This window comes from Aythya ferina, assembly GCF_964211825.1.
Source record: "Aythya ferina genome assembly, chromosome: 1".
NCBI classification, from domain to species: domain Eukaryota; kingdom Metazoa; phylum Chordata; class Aves; order Anseriformes; family Anatidae; genus Aythya; species Aythya ferina.
The window spans coordinates 152,888,951-152,904,334 of NC_140296.1; the positions used below are offsets into that span (position 1 = coordinate 152,888,951).

At 59.3% G+C, this 15,384-nt stretch overlaps 2 protein-coding genes across 3 annotated transcripts; both read right to left on the reverse strand.

The window, feature by feature from the left end:
• Positions 1-938: 938 nt before the first annotated feature.
• On the reverse strand, positions 939-4,890 carry DNAL4 (dynein axonemal light chain 4). 2 transcript variants are annotated; one of them, XM_084512287.1, is made up of 4 exons: positions 4,754-4,890; positions 3,764-3,969; positions 3,280-3,363; positions 939-2,058 (listed from the first exon to the last, which is right to left on the reverse strand). In XM_084512287.1, exons 2-4 carry the CDS (start codon positions 3,833-3,835, stop codon positions 1,894-1,896), a joined length of 321 nt encoding a protein of 106 aa, XP_084368413.1. In that variant the 5' UTR covers positions 3,836-3,969; positions 4,754-4,890; the 3' UTR covers positions 939-1,893. The 2 variants fall into 2 exon arrangements, with proteins under 2 accessions (XP_084368413.1, XP_084368412.1); XM_084512286.1 differs by having other exon boundaries at positions 3,764-3,966; positions 4,754-4,822.
• A 3,108-nt stretch (positions 4,891-7,998) lies between these two features.
• NPTXR (neuronal pentraxin receptor) lies at positions 7,999-14,539 on the reverse strand. Its single transcript, XM_084506417.1, has 5 exons — positions 13,775-14,539; positions 10,476-10,698; positions 10,086-10,330; positions 9,531-9,710; positions 7,999-9,440 (listed from the first exon to the last, which is right to left on the reverse strand). Exons 1-5 carry the CDS (start codon positions 14,342-14,344, stop codon positions 9,216-9,218), a joined length of 1,443 nt encoding a protein of 480 aa, XP_084362543.1. The 5' UTR covers positions 14,345-14,539; the 3' UTR covers positions 7,999-9,215.
• Positions 14,540-15,384: the final 845 nt, after the last annotated feature.

Genomic DNA, 15,384 nt, shown 5'->3' on the forward strand with positions numbered 1-15,384 from the left:
GCCAGCACAGCATGATTCGACTTGTGACGGGCAGGAAAGCTGATCCTGCTGAATATTTGCTCGGGGCCTCGACACACACACAGCTGAATTTTATGTTTTCACATTACAACAAGCATTCGGACCAGCTGAAGGAGGGGTTGGCTTCTTCCTGGTCACTTTTCGTGGGCCAGCTCTTACCCTCATGCTTTGAGGAGGCCGGGGACTGGCCAACGTTCACTCGTGGCGGGTGCAGGTCACAGAGACACGAGCTGCGGGCCACGCAGATAACGGGAGGCCAAAAATTACACGCTGAGGTAAGCGGATGCCTCTCCCCGCAGGTCAGCGTGACCCTGTAGAGATGCCCATGACCACGCACCCGCACACAGCAGTTAATTATTCATTAGCAGGAAAGAAGCGCAATGAAAGGGGCTACGGTGTATCTGAGGGTATCATCGTGCTCCAGTGCGTTCCGAAGACCCGGCTTTACCTTTCCCTCTGGATCTAGAGACGGAAAAGGCAGGGGAGGTGGAAAGCCTTGGAACAGAAGACCAGCTCTTCCACCTGCCAGCTGCAGGCAGCGCCAGACAACAGCGCTGCTTTCATTTAAACGCAGCCAGCTGGAGCCAGACACAGCGGGGCAACCACAGCAAGAGGAAGCTGAAAGGATTCGGAGTCTTCCAGACCGCCCCACAACCCTGGCACCGTGCCCTGCTGCGCCAAGCAGGTATCGTGGTGGACTTGGGTCAGCGCTGTGGCTTGTGCTGGGGGGAGGAATTCAAAGTGAGGGTGAAAATGCTTCTCTGGTACCTAGGAGCCACCAGGGTGAGGGACCTGCCGCCGGCCTTCGCCTCAGCTACAGCGCTGCTTGCTTACCTCCAAGCCTCCTGAACTATTTTTTGTCTTCTGCGTTGGAATTTTTACTTTAGAGCAAACACAGGAAAGGACAATTTGGTAGATTTTTATTGTAAAAAAAAAAAAAACAACACAGTTCCACAGATTTATATAAATAAGCCACATACGTAACATCCCATTACGTTCGTCCTCCAACACTGACAGCTTTAAAAGATGAAACAGGCTAAAAATGCCAGTCCAAAACGCCGCTAGGGTTCTGATGACCAAGTGCTATCTCACATGGAGCCTCCTTCCCCTGCCAGCCTCCAAACAAGATGCTGCAAGTACACAGCACTCGCAACACCCCCGAGAACTGCCAGGGAGCCATTCAAGCTGTACGGAGAGTTCTCACCCACTCCCCAGGCATCGTCAGCCGCCTGTGTTTTAACGCTGTCTGAGCGCGCGGGGGGTGAGAAAGGAGGGGGCAGCTTGCAGAGCGGCCTCCTACGCCCAGGCAGCTCAGCTGTCCTCCCAAATTGAGCTGGGGAGGCTGAAACGAGCCCGCTTCCCCGCAGCCAGCACCTCCACGGGCAACCCCGAGGCACGCCCTTGACACAGCCCCTTCTGTGCGGTCATCTTGCAAGGGAGGAGGACGAAGGCGGCGTTCCCCCGGTGTCGGGGGAGAGGCAGCGGTCAGAGCCACGCCATACGGAGCGGGGAAGGCAGGGAGGAGAGGAGACAGCGTGGAACAAGTGGGAGGAGGAAATGTAGGGCTCGATAGCACCTTTTCTCTTTTGCTTCCCCCCCCTCCCGGCGCTGCTGCCTGTCGTGAGATTACCTATCCAGCACCTCCTGGGCTCAGCCGCCACGGGCAGGTGAGAAATCCCACGAGCGAGGAAGGGGAGGCAAGCTTACAGAATATGCACCGACTTTACGGACCCCATGGAACTGTTACAGCGGTATGACCAAAAAATCTCGACGGTTGAACTATTAAAAATAAAGCCCCACCTCCAGCTCGCACAAAACCTGCGAAGAGGAGGAAGAAATCTCTCGTACGCAGCGGGTCTGGGAGCCGGCCGGACGTCAGGAGCACTTCCAGACGCACACCGCCAGGCTGCCGCCGAAGAACATGTAGAGCAGATTCTTCACCTCGTGCGTGATCTCGAAGCCGAAGCCTTCCCCGATCACCACGTGCCAGGAGGAGCCGAACTTCTTGTCCATCATCTCTTTGATCATCTTGGCAGCGCTCTGAGGGACATTAAGGAGGAGAGCAGGGGGTGAGGCAGAGCAAGCAGTGAGTTTCTGCGCTTCCCCTCCCTTTAAGGAAGCTCTCAGGCCACAGGGAACAGGTAGAGCAGCTGCAGGGAGGGGACTGGAAGCACCCCAGGGCTATGCCGAGGGGTAAAGCAGGTCACTGTGCTCTCAGCAGCCTGGAGAAATTAAGGACCTGCATCTAGCAGCCACTTCAGCTCCCGTTCGCACAGTCTGAAGCATTTTTAGATGGTGGCAGAGTTATGCCGGGTGCAGTGAGCGCGAGAGGAGATTCAGGTCACTAAGCTGCGGCTATTTTTACAGGAGTCCTTTTTCTTTTTTTTTCTTTTTTCTTTTTTTTTTTTTCCCCCTCTTCAAGCTAATTACCAAAACACTGAAACTAGGCTGACTTTCAAAAGGCTTGCTTCTCTGAGATCACACCCTGCTTGGTCTAGAAAAGCTGAGAGGAAGATTTTGCAGCGATGTGCAGTGTCTCGGGCAGGAGGGGACGGAAGGAGGCTCCTGCTCTGTAGCTCTGCCTTGCCCCAGCACAAAATCCCTTTGGCAACAAGCAAGCTGTGCCCTGCCCGGGGAGCAAGGCGTGCTTCCCTTCATCTTCTGAAAGATGAATGCATAAGTTATGGTCTTTAGTTTAGTTTTTAGAGCATTTCCATGCTCTCAGTAATTTCATTCAAGAGGATGAAAGCTGAGAGGGAAGTCTGAGCAGACTGTACCTAAAGGTTCAAAGGCCTGCATTTGCTCACCCCCAAAATAAGTCTCCTGCCTGCTCTGCTGGGGAGAGTTTTGCTCAACACTGAAGAACGGACCCGTATTTTGGGAAGGGCCCCTCCCCACACAGCTCTGGAACAAGCCCTGAGGGCAGAGAACATCTTAGGAACCGAGTGGAAGCACGTCATAGGCAAGGCAGGATCAGGAGGAAGGTAAGGGCTGTGAGGCAGCATCGCTACGTGACTCATCTCTGCTTCCTGCATGAAAGCAAAGTGCCATTACAGGTCCTGCTGACAAAGGCAGCCAAATCTGAGATCTGTGATCTAGCCAAGCTGCCTCTCTGCCCTTCCTCAGAACAGGACCAGACCGATGTTGCTGTACCAACAGGCTGTCAGGGTCTGGCTCCACTCTGCCCTACAGCCCCAGCCCCAATCCCGCAGATCCCCCAAGCTGCGGGGACTGCAGGCCGTCCCACTATTTGGCCACTACCTCGTTGTTGGTGGCGTACTTCTCACACGCCGTGACGCACAGCTCCATGGCCTCCACACGCATCTCCTCCGGCATGTCCGTGTGCTGCAACGAGCGAGCAAGCCCAAATTAAGCAGAACAATAAAAGCTAGACACCAGACAACAGCAAGCAGCCTTTACGTTGCCCATGCCATCACTGGGGCTGAGGCAGCTGCTCCTTGTGGTGTTTAATCCAAGCAGGAGAACACCACCAGCAACAGAAACTTGTCATTTCCACCATTTTAGAGAATGATAGATGGCTTATTTACAACTTATCCACGCAGAATCGTTCTCTACCTACCTTAAGGCTAGCAATAAGTAAGCACAGCTTAAAGGAGCAGCTAAACCCGTTTGGTAAAGTTTCCCAAGTCTGCTTTGGAAATCCTGCTCTGGAAGGTTGGTGAGAATGAAGGCAGAACTTTGTACCTGCAACACCGGTGGGCACACAATCCACCCCTCTTCTTACCCTAATCAGCGGAAAGCTGTGAAGTCTCTTATAATCGGCTTCCTCCTTCTTCCCCTCCCCAGTGTCGGCCATGGTCCTTCCCCAGGGACTGCAGGAAGGGGCAGAGGGAGCTCAGCACGGTGCCGCAGCGCAGGCAACCCAGAGGAACGCAGCTCTGAGGACAAGGGTGGACCAGCGGCAGGGAAAACTGAGCCCAGAGGACACTGCTTAAAAACAAAAGACAGGAAGAGAGCTTTGAATGACAATGGAAAGCTAATGAAACCATTACGAGAACGTAGCTCCTGCCTTCACAGTAACTTAATGTATTTCAGCACCTTTTCACAGGCTGTGCACTTAGAGACTTCTTGCAGCGCATTAATACAATCGTTTAAAATGTAACACTTTCCATAAATGAGGCCTCAGCAGCAGGGCACTTCCCAGAACCACCAACAGAGCGCGAGGGACAAGCCAAGCCGGGGCACTGCTCCCAATGAGTGATGAGTCCATCAGCCCTCGTGGCTGTCACTTAATGCCAAGGAGGCACTATTGCCTGCAAGGGCTTGAAACCACACCACGAGCAGAGCGTAAGTGAAATTTAGGAAGGGGAGCAGCGTATATGAGCACATAGAAATACCCCGATCTGTTTTGGGGTAGTTATTCGGGTAATCCATGAATGTTTGCCAAGCTGGGGGGTTGGATATTGTAAAACACTGGGCCGCTGCTGTGTGCCCGTTCAGCAGCCGACCCCTACCTGTGCACAGCACCGCAGGGCCCCCTCAGAGCCCTTTAACCGTGCAGGATGAGAGCGACACCCCCCCCACACCCCCCCCACCGACCCCATGGCGGCCTGCACCGCTCCCCGCAGCGAGGCAGCGCCACGAGGCGAGCCTGGGGACACCGGAACGGGGCAGAGCGAGGCCCCGCAGCCCCGGGAGGCGGGGGCCGGGCAGGCCCCGGGGCGGGGAAGGGGCCGGGGGGGGGAGCGCGGCCCGGGCCCGGTCGCGGCCTCACCTGCGCGGCCCGCGGCGGTTGCTAAGGAAGTGCCCCGGCTGTCTTAGCAACCGGCGCCGGAAGTCCCGCCTCCGCGCTGCCCATTGGCTGAGAGCGCGGGGCCGCCTCGTCCTATTGGCTGAGGGGTGGGCGCGGGGTGCTGGGGTGGGTGGGGGGGAGCCCTGCCTGGGTTAATTGGGGCAGGCTCATTAGGGCGGCCTCATTAAGGCCGCCTCGTGGGCTGCGAGGGATGGGCTCTGAGCCTGGGGGGGGACAACGTCTAGTTGGCCTAAAGCCCCTGCAGGGAGCGGTTCTGAACTCAAAATAAAGATATTTGTGCAAATGAGCGTCTTTTGTGTTAATTAGCAAATTGCTTATATAAATAAATAAGCGCCTTGTGTTTTAATTAGCAGCAATAAACGTGGGTGTGGAGACACAGCCATCCGTGTCCTTGCCTTGCTGCAGCTGGGAGGGAGGGAGAAGATGGCGCTGGGGGTGAGGTGGGCTCAGGTCCTGCAAGCAGACCTCGGGGGTCCGCGGTGCTATTAGTTGGAAATTAACACAGGCTAATTAGTCTGAAAGTAATGGGTGGAGAGGAATCAAGCTCCTGGATAGCATCAGGGGAAAGGCTGGTAGTCCTGGGTTGGTGGCCGCGATGCCTGGGTTCCCATCAGGGCGCCTTCTGCTCATGGGGGGCTGCTCACGTTTGTGCAGACTCGTGGCTGGCGTGTGTTTGAAATGTCCTCGCTGCTGTCTGCCGAAAGAAGTGACTGATTTTCTCTAAGATGGAAAAAAGCAGATGAGGAAGGAGCTGGGTGCTGTCCTCTGCCCGCACCCCAATCTCCAGGCTCGCCCCTACAGCTGTAGGGTGGCCGGGTGCCCTGTTCACCCATGTCCCTGTGAATCCGAGCAGAGCCTGGGGCTGTTTCCCTGGAAAAGCAGCAGTGGCCGGTGCTGGGAGGACAGTGCTGCAGTGGTCGTTTGTCTTCCCGTCTGCCTTCCCCGCTGCCGCTGTCAGGAAGCAAACGCTGCCTCCCGTCCCCCTCACTTTCACCGCCGCAGTCCTGCTTGTGGGGTTGGTGCCGGTTCTGTCTCCTTCCCCTTTTCTACAGGCAGTGGCCTCTCGCAACGAGGCAGGCACAGCACTAAAATTGTCAAGAGAGAGATAAAAGCTGGGAGATCATCCTTTTTCTCTCTCTTTTTTTTCTTTTTCCTTTTTTTTTTCAGAGGAGATAATTAGGAGCAGAATCTCTGCGAGGAAGAAGATCTTTCCATCATTACTTTATCTCCAGGCAGCTACTCTAATCTCTCCAGGGATACAGTGCTTTCAAGCACCATATTCTTTCTGTGTTTTTCTCTTTTTTTTTTTAATGCTTTAATCCCTGTGTAGTTCACCCACTTTTGCTACGAAGCAGCAAGTCAGCAAGAGCCGCCGTTTGTGTGCGTGTGTGTCCGTCAGCGGCTGCGCGTGAGAGCGCCTGCGATTCTGCCTTCAATTAAACACGCTTTGGGTTTGATCCATGTGGGTCCGCGGGGAATGCTTCCTGAGGGAAATGTAGACACTGTTCATAAGGATAATTCAGCGGCAGCTCCTAGGTTAAAGCTGACACAACCAGCTGAACCCTAGCTCCGGAGGGGCTGAGGTGAGGAGCTCCGTGCTCCTCGTGGTTGCGATGCAGGGATGGGGGGAGAGCATCAGGTGGGCCCCTTCCCATCTGTGCTGGCTTAGGAAAACGTGGGCAGCTTCGTGTCCGAGCCACGGGGAGCAGGGCTGCCATGGACTGTACCTTTGCAGGATCAAAGCCACTCAACGCCGTCTTGGGCTGACGAGGCAGGTGTATGGGGGGTATTTTCCACACGGAGTGGCCGGGTGCCCACCTGTAAATGAAGTCACCGCAGCAGCAGCGACCTGCTGGAGCACTGCACGAGCCCCATTGAGCTTCCTGCCTGCGGGAGCAAGTGGAGCAGGCTCCCTGCAGGATGCAGAAGCACAGGGAAGCAATTAAAGCTGCCTCCCATCACTAGGACAGGGCAGGTTGTAGGGCTTTTTGTTCTGTCACCTGCTGGGGACACGTGCAACCCACCTTGGCTGGGTCCAAGGGGGATGGAGGTTGGCATGGCATGGAGAGACACAACCCGCGAGCCCTACTTGAGGTATCCCAACCCCCAGTGTAGAAATTTCAGCGTTTTCTTCTCAAACCTCATAATTAATAGGTTGAGCCCTCGGGTGGGAGGGTTTCCAGCCACCATGTTTGCCCTGGTGATCTTGTTCTCTGCACAGTGAAGTCCTTTGGGGGGAGGCTTGTTTTGAGCCTGGCTAAGCTCTTGGTCTGCTGGAAACCCCGCAGCAGTGAGCGTCACAGTTTAGCAAAGCACCTCTGCTCCTTCTACATCTTTAATTTCTCTTTTATGTATTTATATATTTTTTTTCTGTCTCTTTTGGGAAGAGGTATCCGGACACTGCGCAGTGCCCAAGGCACATATCATGGCCACAGCATGCTCTCAGCACAGCTGTTGAACGTCTCCTCCTTTAACCCTCCCAAGAACGATTTTATTTTCCCCTGCCTCAGTGCACAAAGCGTTGTTTTTCAACAGGCTGTCCTTAGAGAGGCTCAGGTCTTTTCCTGAGTGGTTATGTTTAATTTAGATGCTGCCGATATCTGTAAGTCACTGCAATTACTCCTTCCAGCCAGCAGCACCATCGATTTGTTACCTCCTACCGTCTCCTCCAACCAACCAGCCTTTTAAGCCCTGGAGCAGGTTTTTGGTTCTCGCAGGGCTCAGACAACCAAAAATTGTACCTTCCTGCTCTTCTTTTTCCACCCAGATGTGGAACACGCAGCCGCAAAGCGACAGGGCTGGGGCTCGCCTCTCCCAGGAGGGAAATCAAATATTTATTCCTGCTCTTGATTCCCGTCTCTCAACCAGTTTCTAATCTCTCCGTAATGACTTCGTTTCCTTAAGAGCCTTATAGGGAAGAGTTTGCCGTAAGCCTTTAAAATGCCTGGGCAAATTATAGCCAGCCTTCCTGTGCCCCCCATGCTGCTGAAGCGTCCCCAAGGCTGTGGGGACATAGCTTCAGGTGAGAATTTTGGTCCTGGTGACCTTTTGGTAGGGGTCTTCCATCTCCCTCCCGGTGGACATCCAGCATCCTGGAGGATGGGGGGGATTTTTCCTGGGGGATTTTCCCTTCTTTTTCAACCGCAAGCAGCACAAGGCTCGGGTTTGCAGCCTGCCTCCCCCCCCCATGGCACCCCACAGGAGGCTCCGACAGAAACACCACGTTTATTGTCCACAGCCAGCGTTACAAAAGGAAACGTCCCGACACGACACGGCCACGCGCAAGCGAGCGAGCAAGGCGGGGGGGACACCAAGATCACAGTGTTTCCCACTTGGCACAGGGGCTGCGCTGTGTCCCCACCACGTCCCCCCCTCCCCGGCGGGCTGGCCCCTCTGCCCCCCTTGTCCCCGAGCCGCAGGGAGGGGGGGCAGCTGGTGCTGAAGGTGCAAAGTGGGACTTTTTTATGGGGTTGGGGGAGCACTGGAAGCTGGACATCACACGAGCGACCATGAAACCCCCCCCAAAATACCCCCCACCCCCTGGCACACACACACACGCACGCACACATCGAGACACCGGTGACCACACGCGTGGAAACATCGCACCCGCAGGCACCCCATGGGGAAAACCCCCTCCCGGCCCCGCTCCAGCCCCAAAGCCAGCGGCTCCCTTTGCCCCAGCCCCATGCCACCCGTGTCCCTGTCCCCAACCAGCTCAAAACAGGGGACCGAGGCACAGCTGAGGCCAGCACCACCCCTGCGAGCAGCTCAGTGCCCAAAAGGCTGGGGAGGGGTGAGGGGGTGGCAGGGAATACTGTCCCCGTGTCCCTTTTCCTTGCTTGTGCTCCATTCCCTTTTGCACCCCAAATAGGATCGGGTGCACGGGGACGAGGCTCTGCCCCTCTTCCCCTGCCCTCCGCGTGGGCACTGGGGCCTCGGCATGGGGAGTGCTTAAAAATAAATAAATAGATAAATATATAAAATAAATAAAATAAATAGACCCCCCCCAGGGCTCCTTTCACCCATGGGGGACCTACGGGGCCTGGCACACTTGACCGGAGCAGAGCTGAAGGGGAAGAGGGGAGGATGCTGATGGCTCCCAGCAAACATCTCGGGGCCCCGTGGGAGGACGGGCTCACAAACCCAAATATCGGGGCGACAAAAATAAACAGGTGAAGGGGGGTGCCCCGCTCCCAGCTCCCCCAGGCCCCATAGACACAACAGCCAGCGTATGGCACGGTCCAGAAAGAGGGCAAGGTGGGGAGGGGACAGCATGCTGGGGGGGGTGAGCCGTGCCAAGGGGCCCCCCCGGGATGCTGCCATGGGGGCACGGAGCACGGCCCCGTGGTGGTGGTGGAGGTGGTGGCGGGGCCCGCTGGTCGGGGAGGGGACAAAGGGGCTTTTCCTGCTGTCCGCGGGCCGCTCACGCCTTCCTCCCCTCCTCACAGGCGGTGAAGGCGCCCTTGCTGGCCCCCCCGAAGACCTCCACGGCCTGGTCGTCCCACTGGATGACGTTGCCCTGCAGGCGGGACGTGCAGTTGGCCAGGGCCAGGATCTCTGCCGGGGCCAGCATGTGGTCCCACACGCCGAACTGCGCCAGCTCCCCCACGAAGGCCTGCGTGGCGTCGAAGCGGCCGCCCAGCGTGTCCTGTGAATGGGGATGGGGGACAGGTTAGCCAGCAGAGAAGCCCCCCGACCCTATTAACCAAAGCCCCGTGCCCCACGGGCCGGAGGGTACCTGCTCCTGGCCCAGGATGATGACGCCCTGGGGCTTGATGGCGTGCCACGAGGCCAGGTTCTCGCCGGCGCCCCGCTGCTCGCCGTCCTGGTACGCCGACCACTTGCCGTCCCGGGTGGTCCACGCCACGCAGATGTGGTGCCAGGCCTTGTCCTTCAGGCTCAGCGGCAGCTGGGCGACCTTTGGGTGGAAAGCGAGAGCTCGGCACTCGACGGGGCTGCTGGTGGACCCCTGGATCCCCCAGACCCCCCATCCCTCCTTGGGCAGCACCCCAAATCCTGCAGGCATCCAGATCTGCTGCTTCTCCCCCCAAAAACCCACCCTGTAGAGCCATCCACCCCATCCTCCTCCTCCACAACCCTTCCTCCCATCTCTTCCTCCTCATGGTCCCCCATGCCGATCCCAGCTCTGCATTCCTCCAGGCCAAGGTGGTGCAAGCACAAGGAATGGGGACCAGACCCGGTGATGCCCAGGGAACCCTTGGGAGCACCAAGAGATGGAGGGAAGGGGACGAGGGAAGGCGCTTCCCTCCTGTCCCGCTCCATCTGGGCTGACCTTGTCATTGATGAGCAGCTCCAGGGGGTTGGTGCCCCACTCCAGCAGCACGATCTCGTTGGCTTGGCTCGGGACGGAGTACGAGAAAGGGGTGCCGAGCCCCGCCAGGGCCTTGGACTTCAGCCACATGCAGATGGTGAAGGCGTAGAGCTCCGGCAGGCTCTTCTTCATGCGGGCGTACATGTAGTTGTTCTGCACCGGGATGGTCACCTTGAAGGCGTCGGGAGGGCTGTAGCCTGGAGATCCTGAATGTTAGGGATGGGGAGGAGAGAAAAGGAGGGTCAGGAGCTGCTCTTGGGGTGGGGACACCCATCCCGGGGCTCCCCTGGAGGTGCACCTCGGGGTTGGCATCACCCCACGCCGCCTGGTTCCCCGTCGGGCAGGACTCACCGTGCTCCAGCTCGGCCACCCGGCTCTGCAGGGAGTTGAGCTCCTTCTCGATGTCGTGCTGCTGCTGGCTGCGGTCGCTGTTGGCGGCCTGCCGCTCCTTCTGCAGGGTCAGGATCTTGGAGAGGAGCTGCTCCTCCAGCTGCTCCATCTTGGTGTGCAGCGCGTCGCGGGCGAGCGCCGGGGCGGTGGGCACCGAGCCGTTGGCGCGGGCCGGCAGCTCCTGCTGCGCTCGGAGGGAGAGAAGTCAACAGGGTGTCAGCATGAAAAGGTTAAATGCACGACCCTGGGGGCATCTCCAAGAGCTTCATCCCCATCACCCTCATCATTACAACAATGGGCTGGCTGCCTCGGTTACCCTGAAGGATTTTTGGCTGCTTTCGGGGCAGAGCAAGGCCGGGTGCTCGCAAAATCCCGCTGCTTGCTTTGCTGTTTCAGCACAGCCGGTGCCGTACCGTCGTGTCCCAGGGCTGCAATCCTCTTAGCCCGGCTCAGCCCCTGCGTGGGCGCGTGCACGCGTGCCGGGTCAGGCAGGTAGCCCCCTGACAGCCTAAAGCCAGCCTCACCCATCTGCTGGCACGGCCCCAGCCGCCGGGACGCGTGTAAGCGGTGCCACGGAGGAACAGGGTCGGCGGCTGTGACCCGTCCCCGTGGGGACACGGTGACACCCCCGCCCTGCCGAGCTGCCCTGGCTGGAGGAAAGCCAGGCTTGGCCGTGCTGGACGAGGCCGCCGCGGATGGGAACGGCAGGGGGAAAGCAGCAGGGAGAGGAAGAGCGGAAGGTGGTGTTGGCGTGAGCGCAAGTGGAGCCGGACCAGGAGGGAACACGCTGAGGCTGGAAGTGAGGAGATGCTGCCAAGAGCCAGCGAAGCTCCGGGCTTGGGAAATGCCTCCAGCGGGGACTGCCAGGGCAAGACCTCCGCAGGTTTTGAGGAAACCAAAGAGGAGAAGCAAAACCAAAGGGGAGGGTGGGCAGAGAGCAGGTGCCAGCCCCAAGCAGCGGGCACATGCCAGCTCTTGCTGCCAGCTTTTTCCAGGATGCCCCTGCGGAGAGAAAAAGCCCTCCCAGGAGGGAAAAGCACCCGGCAAAGAGCATCCTGCCTCTGGTCCCCATAACACAGAGGGGTTAGGCAGGGAGCAGTGCCATGGGTACACGTTAGTCAGGGCCCTGTGTGTGTTCCCCTGCGCCGTGCCTGCAGGCTGCGACTGCTGGAGCCGGGGGCTGGACGCCTGCCTCCCCACTGCACGCCCAGCTCCATCTGCTCAGCACCAAAAAAGAAAAGACTGGGCGCTCCTGTCGCTCCCGCTAGCCCCCGATAGCCTGCCCTACATTACTCAACATGGGCTGAGCGCCGGCTTTTTTTTTTATTTTCCCCCCCTCTCTTCAACTTTTCTTCCTGTGGCTTTCTCACTTCTCTCACTCCGTGGCATCTCCTCGCGTGCCCTCCTGTCCTGTTGGGCTGCCTCTCCTTAAAAATCACCCCCCCCGCATCTCCCAGCTCTTTTTTTTTTTTTTTCCTCCCGAATTATTCACCAAACTATTAATTACAGCCGTGCAGCTGTTATTTACCGGCGGCTTTCGGGGAGGGGAGCGGGGGGGGGAGCGCCTCCTCCCCGGCTGTTCGGTGGGCGCCCGGCTTCCCATCTGCCGCCGCGAGTGGGCAGCGGGTGCGGGGGAGGCTCGCTCGGCGCTTTTTTGGCCACCGGAGCCGGCGAGGAGATTGAGTGCTGCCAGGTAATATTAATCACGTTAAATGTCAGCGGCTGGCGGGGGGTTTGGGGGGGGGGGGCGGCGGGGCCCGGCACGCACTTGCTCAGCCTGGAGTCATTGTTGGGCAAATGCACTTTCATTTATGTAAGGAGCTCAGGGCCGTAATTTACTAATGCATCAGCAAATCTGCTCCCCGGGGCTTCCCCTCGCGCCCCGCTCACCCCGGCTGAGGAGACGAGGAGGGCAGGGACGAGGGATGATGCCCACCGTGGGACCCCGAGCGGGGTGCACCCTGGGGTACCACCACGGGAAAAGCTCACGGCGCGTTTCCATCGCCCCCGAGCCTCGCTCAGGGCTCTGATTGCTTGGGTGCCCCTGGCTGTGCAGCCAGCTCCTCCATCTCCAGGCCGTGCCCCTCCGAGGAGCCGTCCTCCTCCTCCCTCCCGAAGCTCTCCGTTTCAATTTGCAGCAGTAATTAAAAGCCTGGAAAAAGGAGCATCTGGCTCCCCGGCTCGGCGTGCCAGGGAGATGCGTCCCGGCGTGCGGACGCGAGCGCGTGCGGAGAGCGAGGGGGGGAAAGGAAAAGGGGAGGAAAAAAGGCCAACCACGCTGTGCCCGGAGGAAAAACACCGAGAAAGGCTTTCGGGAGACATTAGGGAGAGAAACAGACGATGCCCCTTGGTGAAGACAGGGTCGGGGAGGGCTCCCCGATGCCCCCATCCATGTCCTCGCCCATGGGGGCACGGAGCCTGCCCCGCTTCCCCTGGGGCAAAGCGAGAATCAAATGACTTAATAGGTTTTGTATTGATAAATCTTACATCTTACAGGGCCCAGGTTATATTGATGATCTGCCAGCCCCCAAAGCATCCAGCATCAAGCCTTGTTGACAAAACCACAGACATCACCTCCCCGAGGCGATTTGCTTCACCCAGCTCCCCAAACCGAGCTCAACCAGGATCCCCTCTCCCTCCTTCCCCCTTCCAGGGAACCCCAGTGGGAATTTCGGGTGTCCTCGAGGTGCCGCACAGCATCCTATCGGGCTGGGTCCCCCAAATATCGCGTGCTCCTTGGGCACTTGTGGATGTGGGTGCGCCAGAGCCCCCCTACAGCCTGCGGGACCCCGCTCGTGCGAACCCTTCCCTGGGGTGGGTGCTTTGTAGGGAATTAAGGGCAGGTGGGCTTCGCTGCTGGGGACGAGGAGGACGGGCAGCAAGTCCCAAAGATGCCTCCTTCCCCTGCCTGTGGCCTGCTGCTGTAAGAGGGGGCAGAGGGGCAAAACCAGCCCCAAAACCATCCGCTCTGCCCCGAGGGGGGCCTGGAGTCAGTGGGGAGGGTGATGGGGACCCGAATGGGAAGATGGGGTGGTCAGGGGCTCGTGGGTGGCTCTGCCCCTGGTGCACCTCAGGGGTGTCCCCGCAGCACCTGGAGGCAATGCCCTGGGAGCAGCGGGCGCCTCTCCTGCGCCCTATCCACCGCCCTCCGGTGATTCCGCTCCCTCCCAACCCCAGACCCAAATCACTCCACCTCCATGCACACCCAGGCTGGGCTCCCCCCCAGCACTCCCCCGACCCCCCGAGCCCTCTCCCCGCACCTCGATGCGCTCGATGCGGTCCTGGAGGGCTCGCACCGCTTCCTCCAGCTCCCTGACAGCGGGCGGCTCGGCGGGGGGATGCCCCATGGTGCCGGGCTTGGGGGCTGCCCGGAGCCCGGCGGCGGGGGCTTGGGGTGCCCGGAACCCCCCTTCGCAGCGGCTGAGCTTGCCGGTGAGCTCCCGGATGGTCTCCTGGTCCATGCGGATCCTTTCTTTTTGCTCCAGCGCCGTGCGGCGGAGCTGGGCCGCGGCGCTGCGCAGGGCCAGCAGCTCCTCGGGGCCGGTGGTCCCGGGGCCGGTGGCCGCGGGGCACTCGGCGCTCAGCGGGGTGCAGACGAAGCGGCTGAAGAGAGGAGGGGGAGAACCGGGGAGCCGGGGACCGGCGCTGGCCAAAGCCTCGGCGGGGCCGTGCAGGGCCCCCAGCCCCTTATCGGCCGGGGGGAGCAGGGCGGCGGCGGCCGAGTCATTGTCGGAGGAGGAGGAGGAGGAAGGGGGCGAGGAAGAGGCGGCGGTGCCGGCCGGGTGGACGCTGGCGATGATGCAGATGATGGCCCCCAGGAAAGCCAGCATGCCCGCCGCCAGCAGCACGGCCAGAAACTTCAGGGTGGCAGCGGCGTGGGGGGCGCGGGGCCCGAGGACGGCGAGAAAACGGAGCCGGAGGGACGGACGGACAGACGGACAGCCCGCAGGCAGCCGATGGATGGGCGGACAGACGAATGGATGGACGGATGGATGGCAGCGGCACCGGCGCCGGGGCCCCGTGGCGCCGCCTTTATATGCGCCGGGCGGTGCCGCACGCCCCCCCCCGGCCCGCCCCGGGGCGGCTCCGAGCCCTGAAGCCCCCCCCAAAAAAGCAGCACCGAGAAAAAATGGGGAAAAAAAGGAAAAAAAAAAGGGAAGGGGGTGATGCTCAGGTGAGCATCCTGCCCCAGCTTGGCTCCTGCCAAGCCTTCAGCCCGTCTCGCCTGGGGATCCGCAAGGGCTGCAGGGCACACCAACCCCCTTCCAGCCCAGCTGCCTTTATTTTCAGGTCTCACATCCCAATAAATGCGTCTCCTGTCATCCCATCCCATAATTAGGGCTGTCTGAGCCGGCACGCTCAGGCACAACCTCACCAATGTCCGTGTGTCCCATCCAGCCTGGCATCCACCTCTCCATCCTTCTTCCTGCTCCAAAAAACGTGGCTAAGACGACTTCATTGGCAGGAGGAGGCGAAAGAGCTGCCCCAGGATGCCCCCACTGTTGTTGTTTTTTGGCATTCAGTGGGGTTGAGGTGAGCCTGGCACGAGCAGCACAAAATCTTTGGCTGTGCTCTGCTTTGGCAGGCAGCGATCTCTGCTAAAAATACAACATTTCTGGAGAGGACAGTCCCAGGACTTTGTGAGCTGCGGATGCTGGAGATGTTCCCCAAGGTGGCACCCTCTGGACAAGACTCGAGTCACATCAGGGAACAATAGCATTAAGGAAATTTGGGGTCAATGGTCGCCTCAGAGGGTGCCAGGCACTGGCTGTGCCTAGAAACTACCCAGAAAGTGTGAAGTCGCCACGCTTCTCACCATGATTCTCCCCTTCCAGCCCTCGTTGCCCCAAACCACCCCCTTTCCCCATCA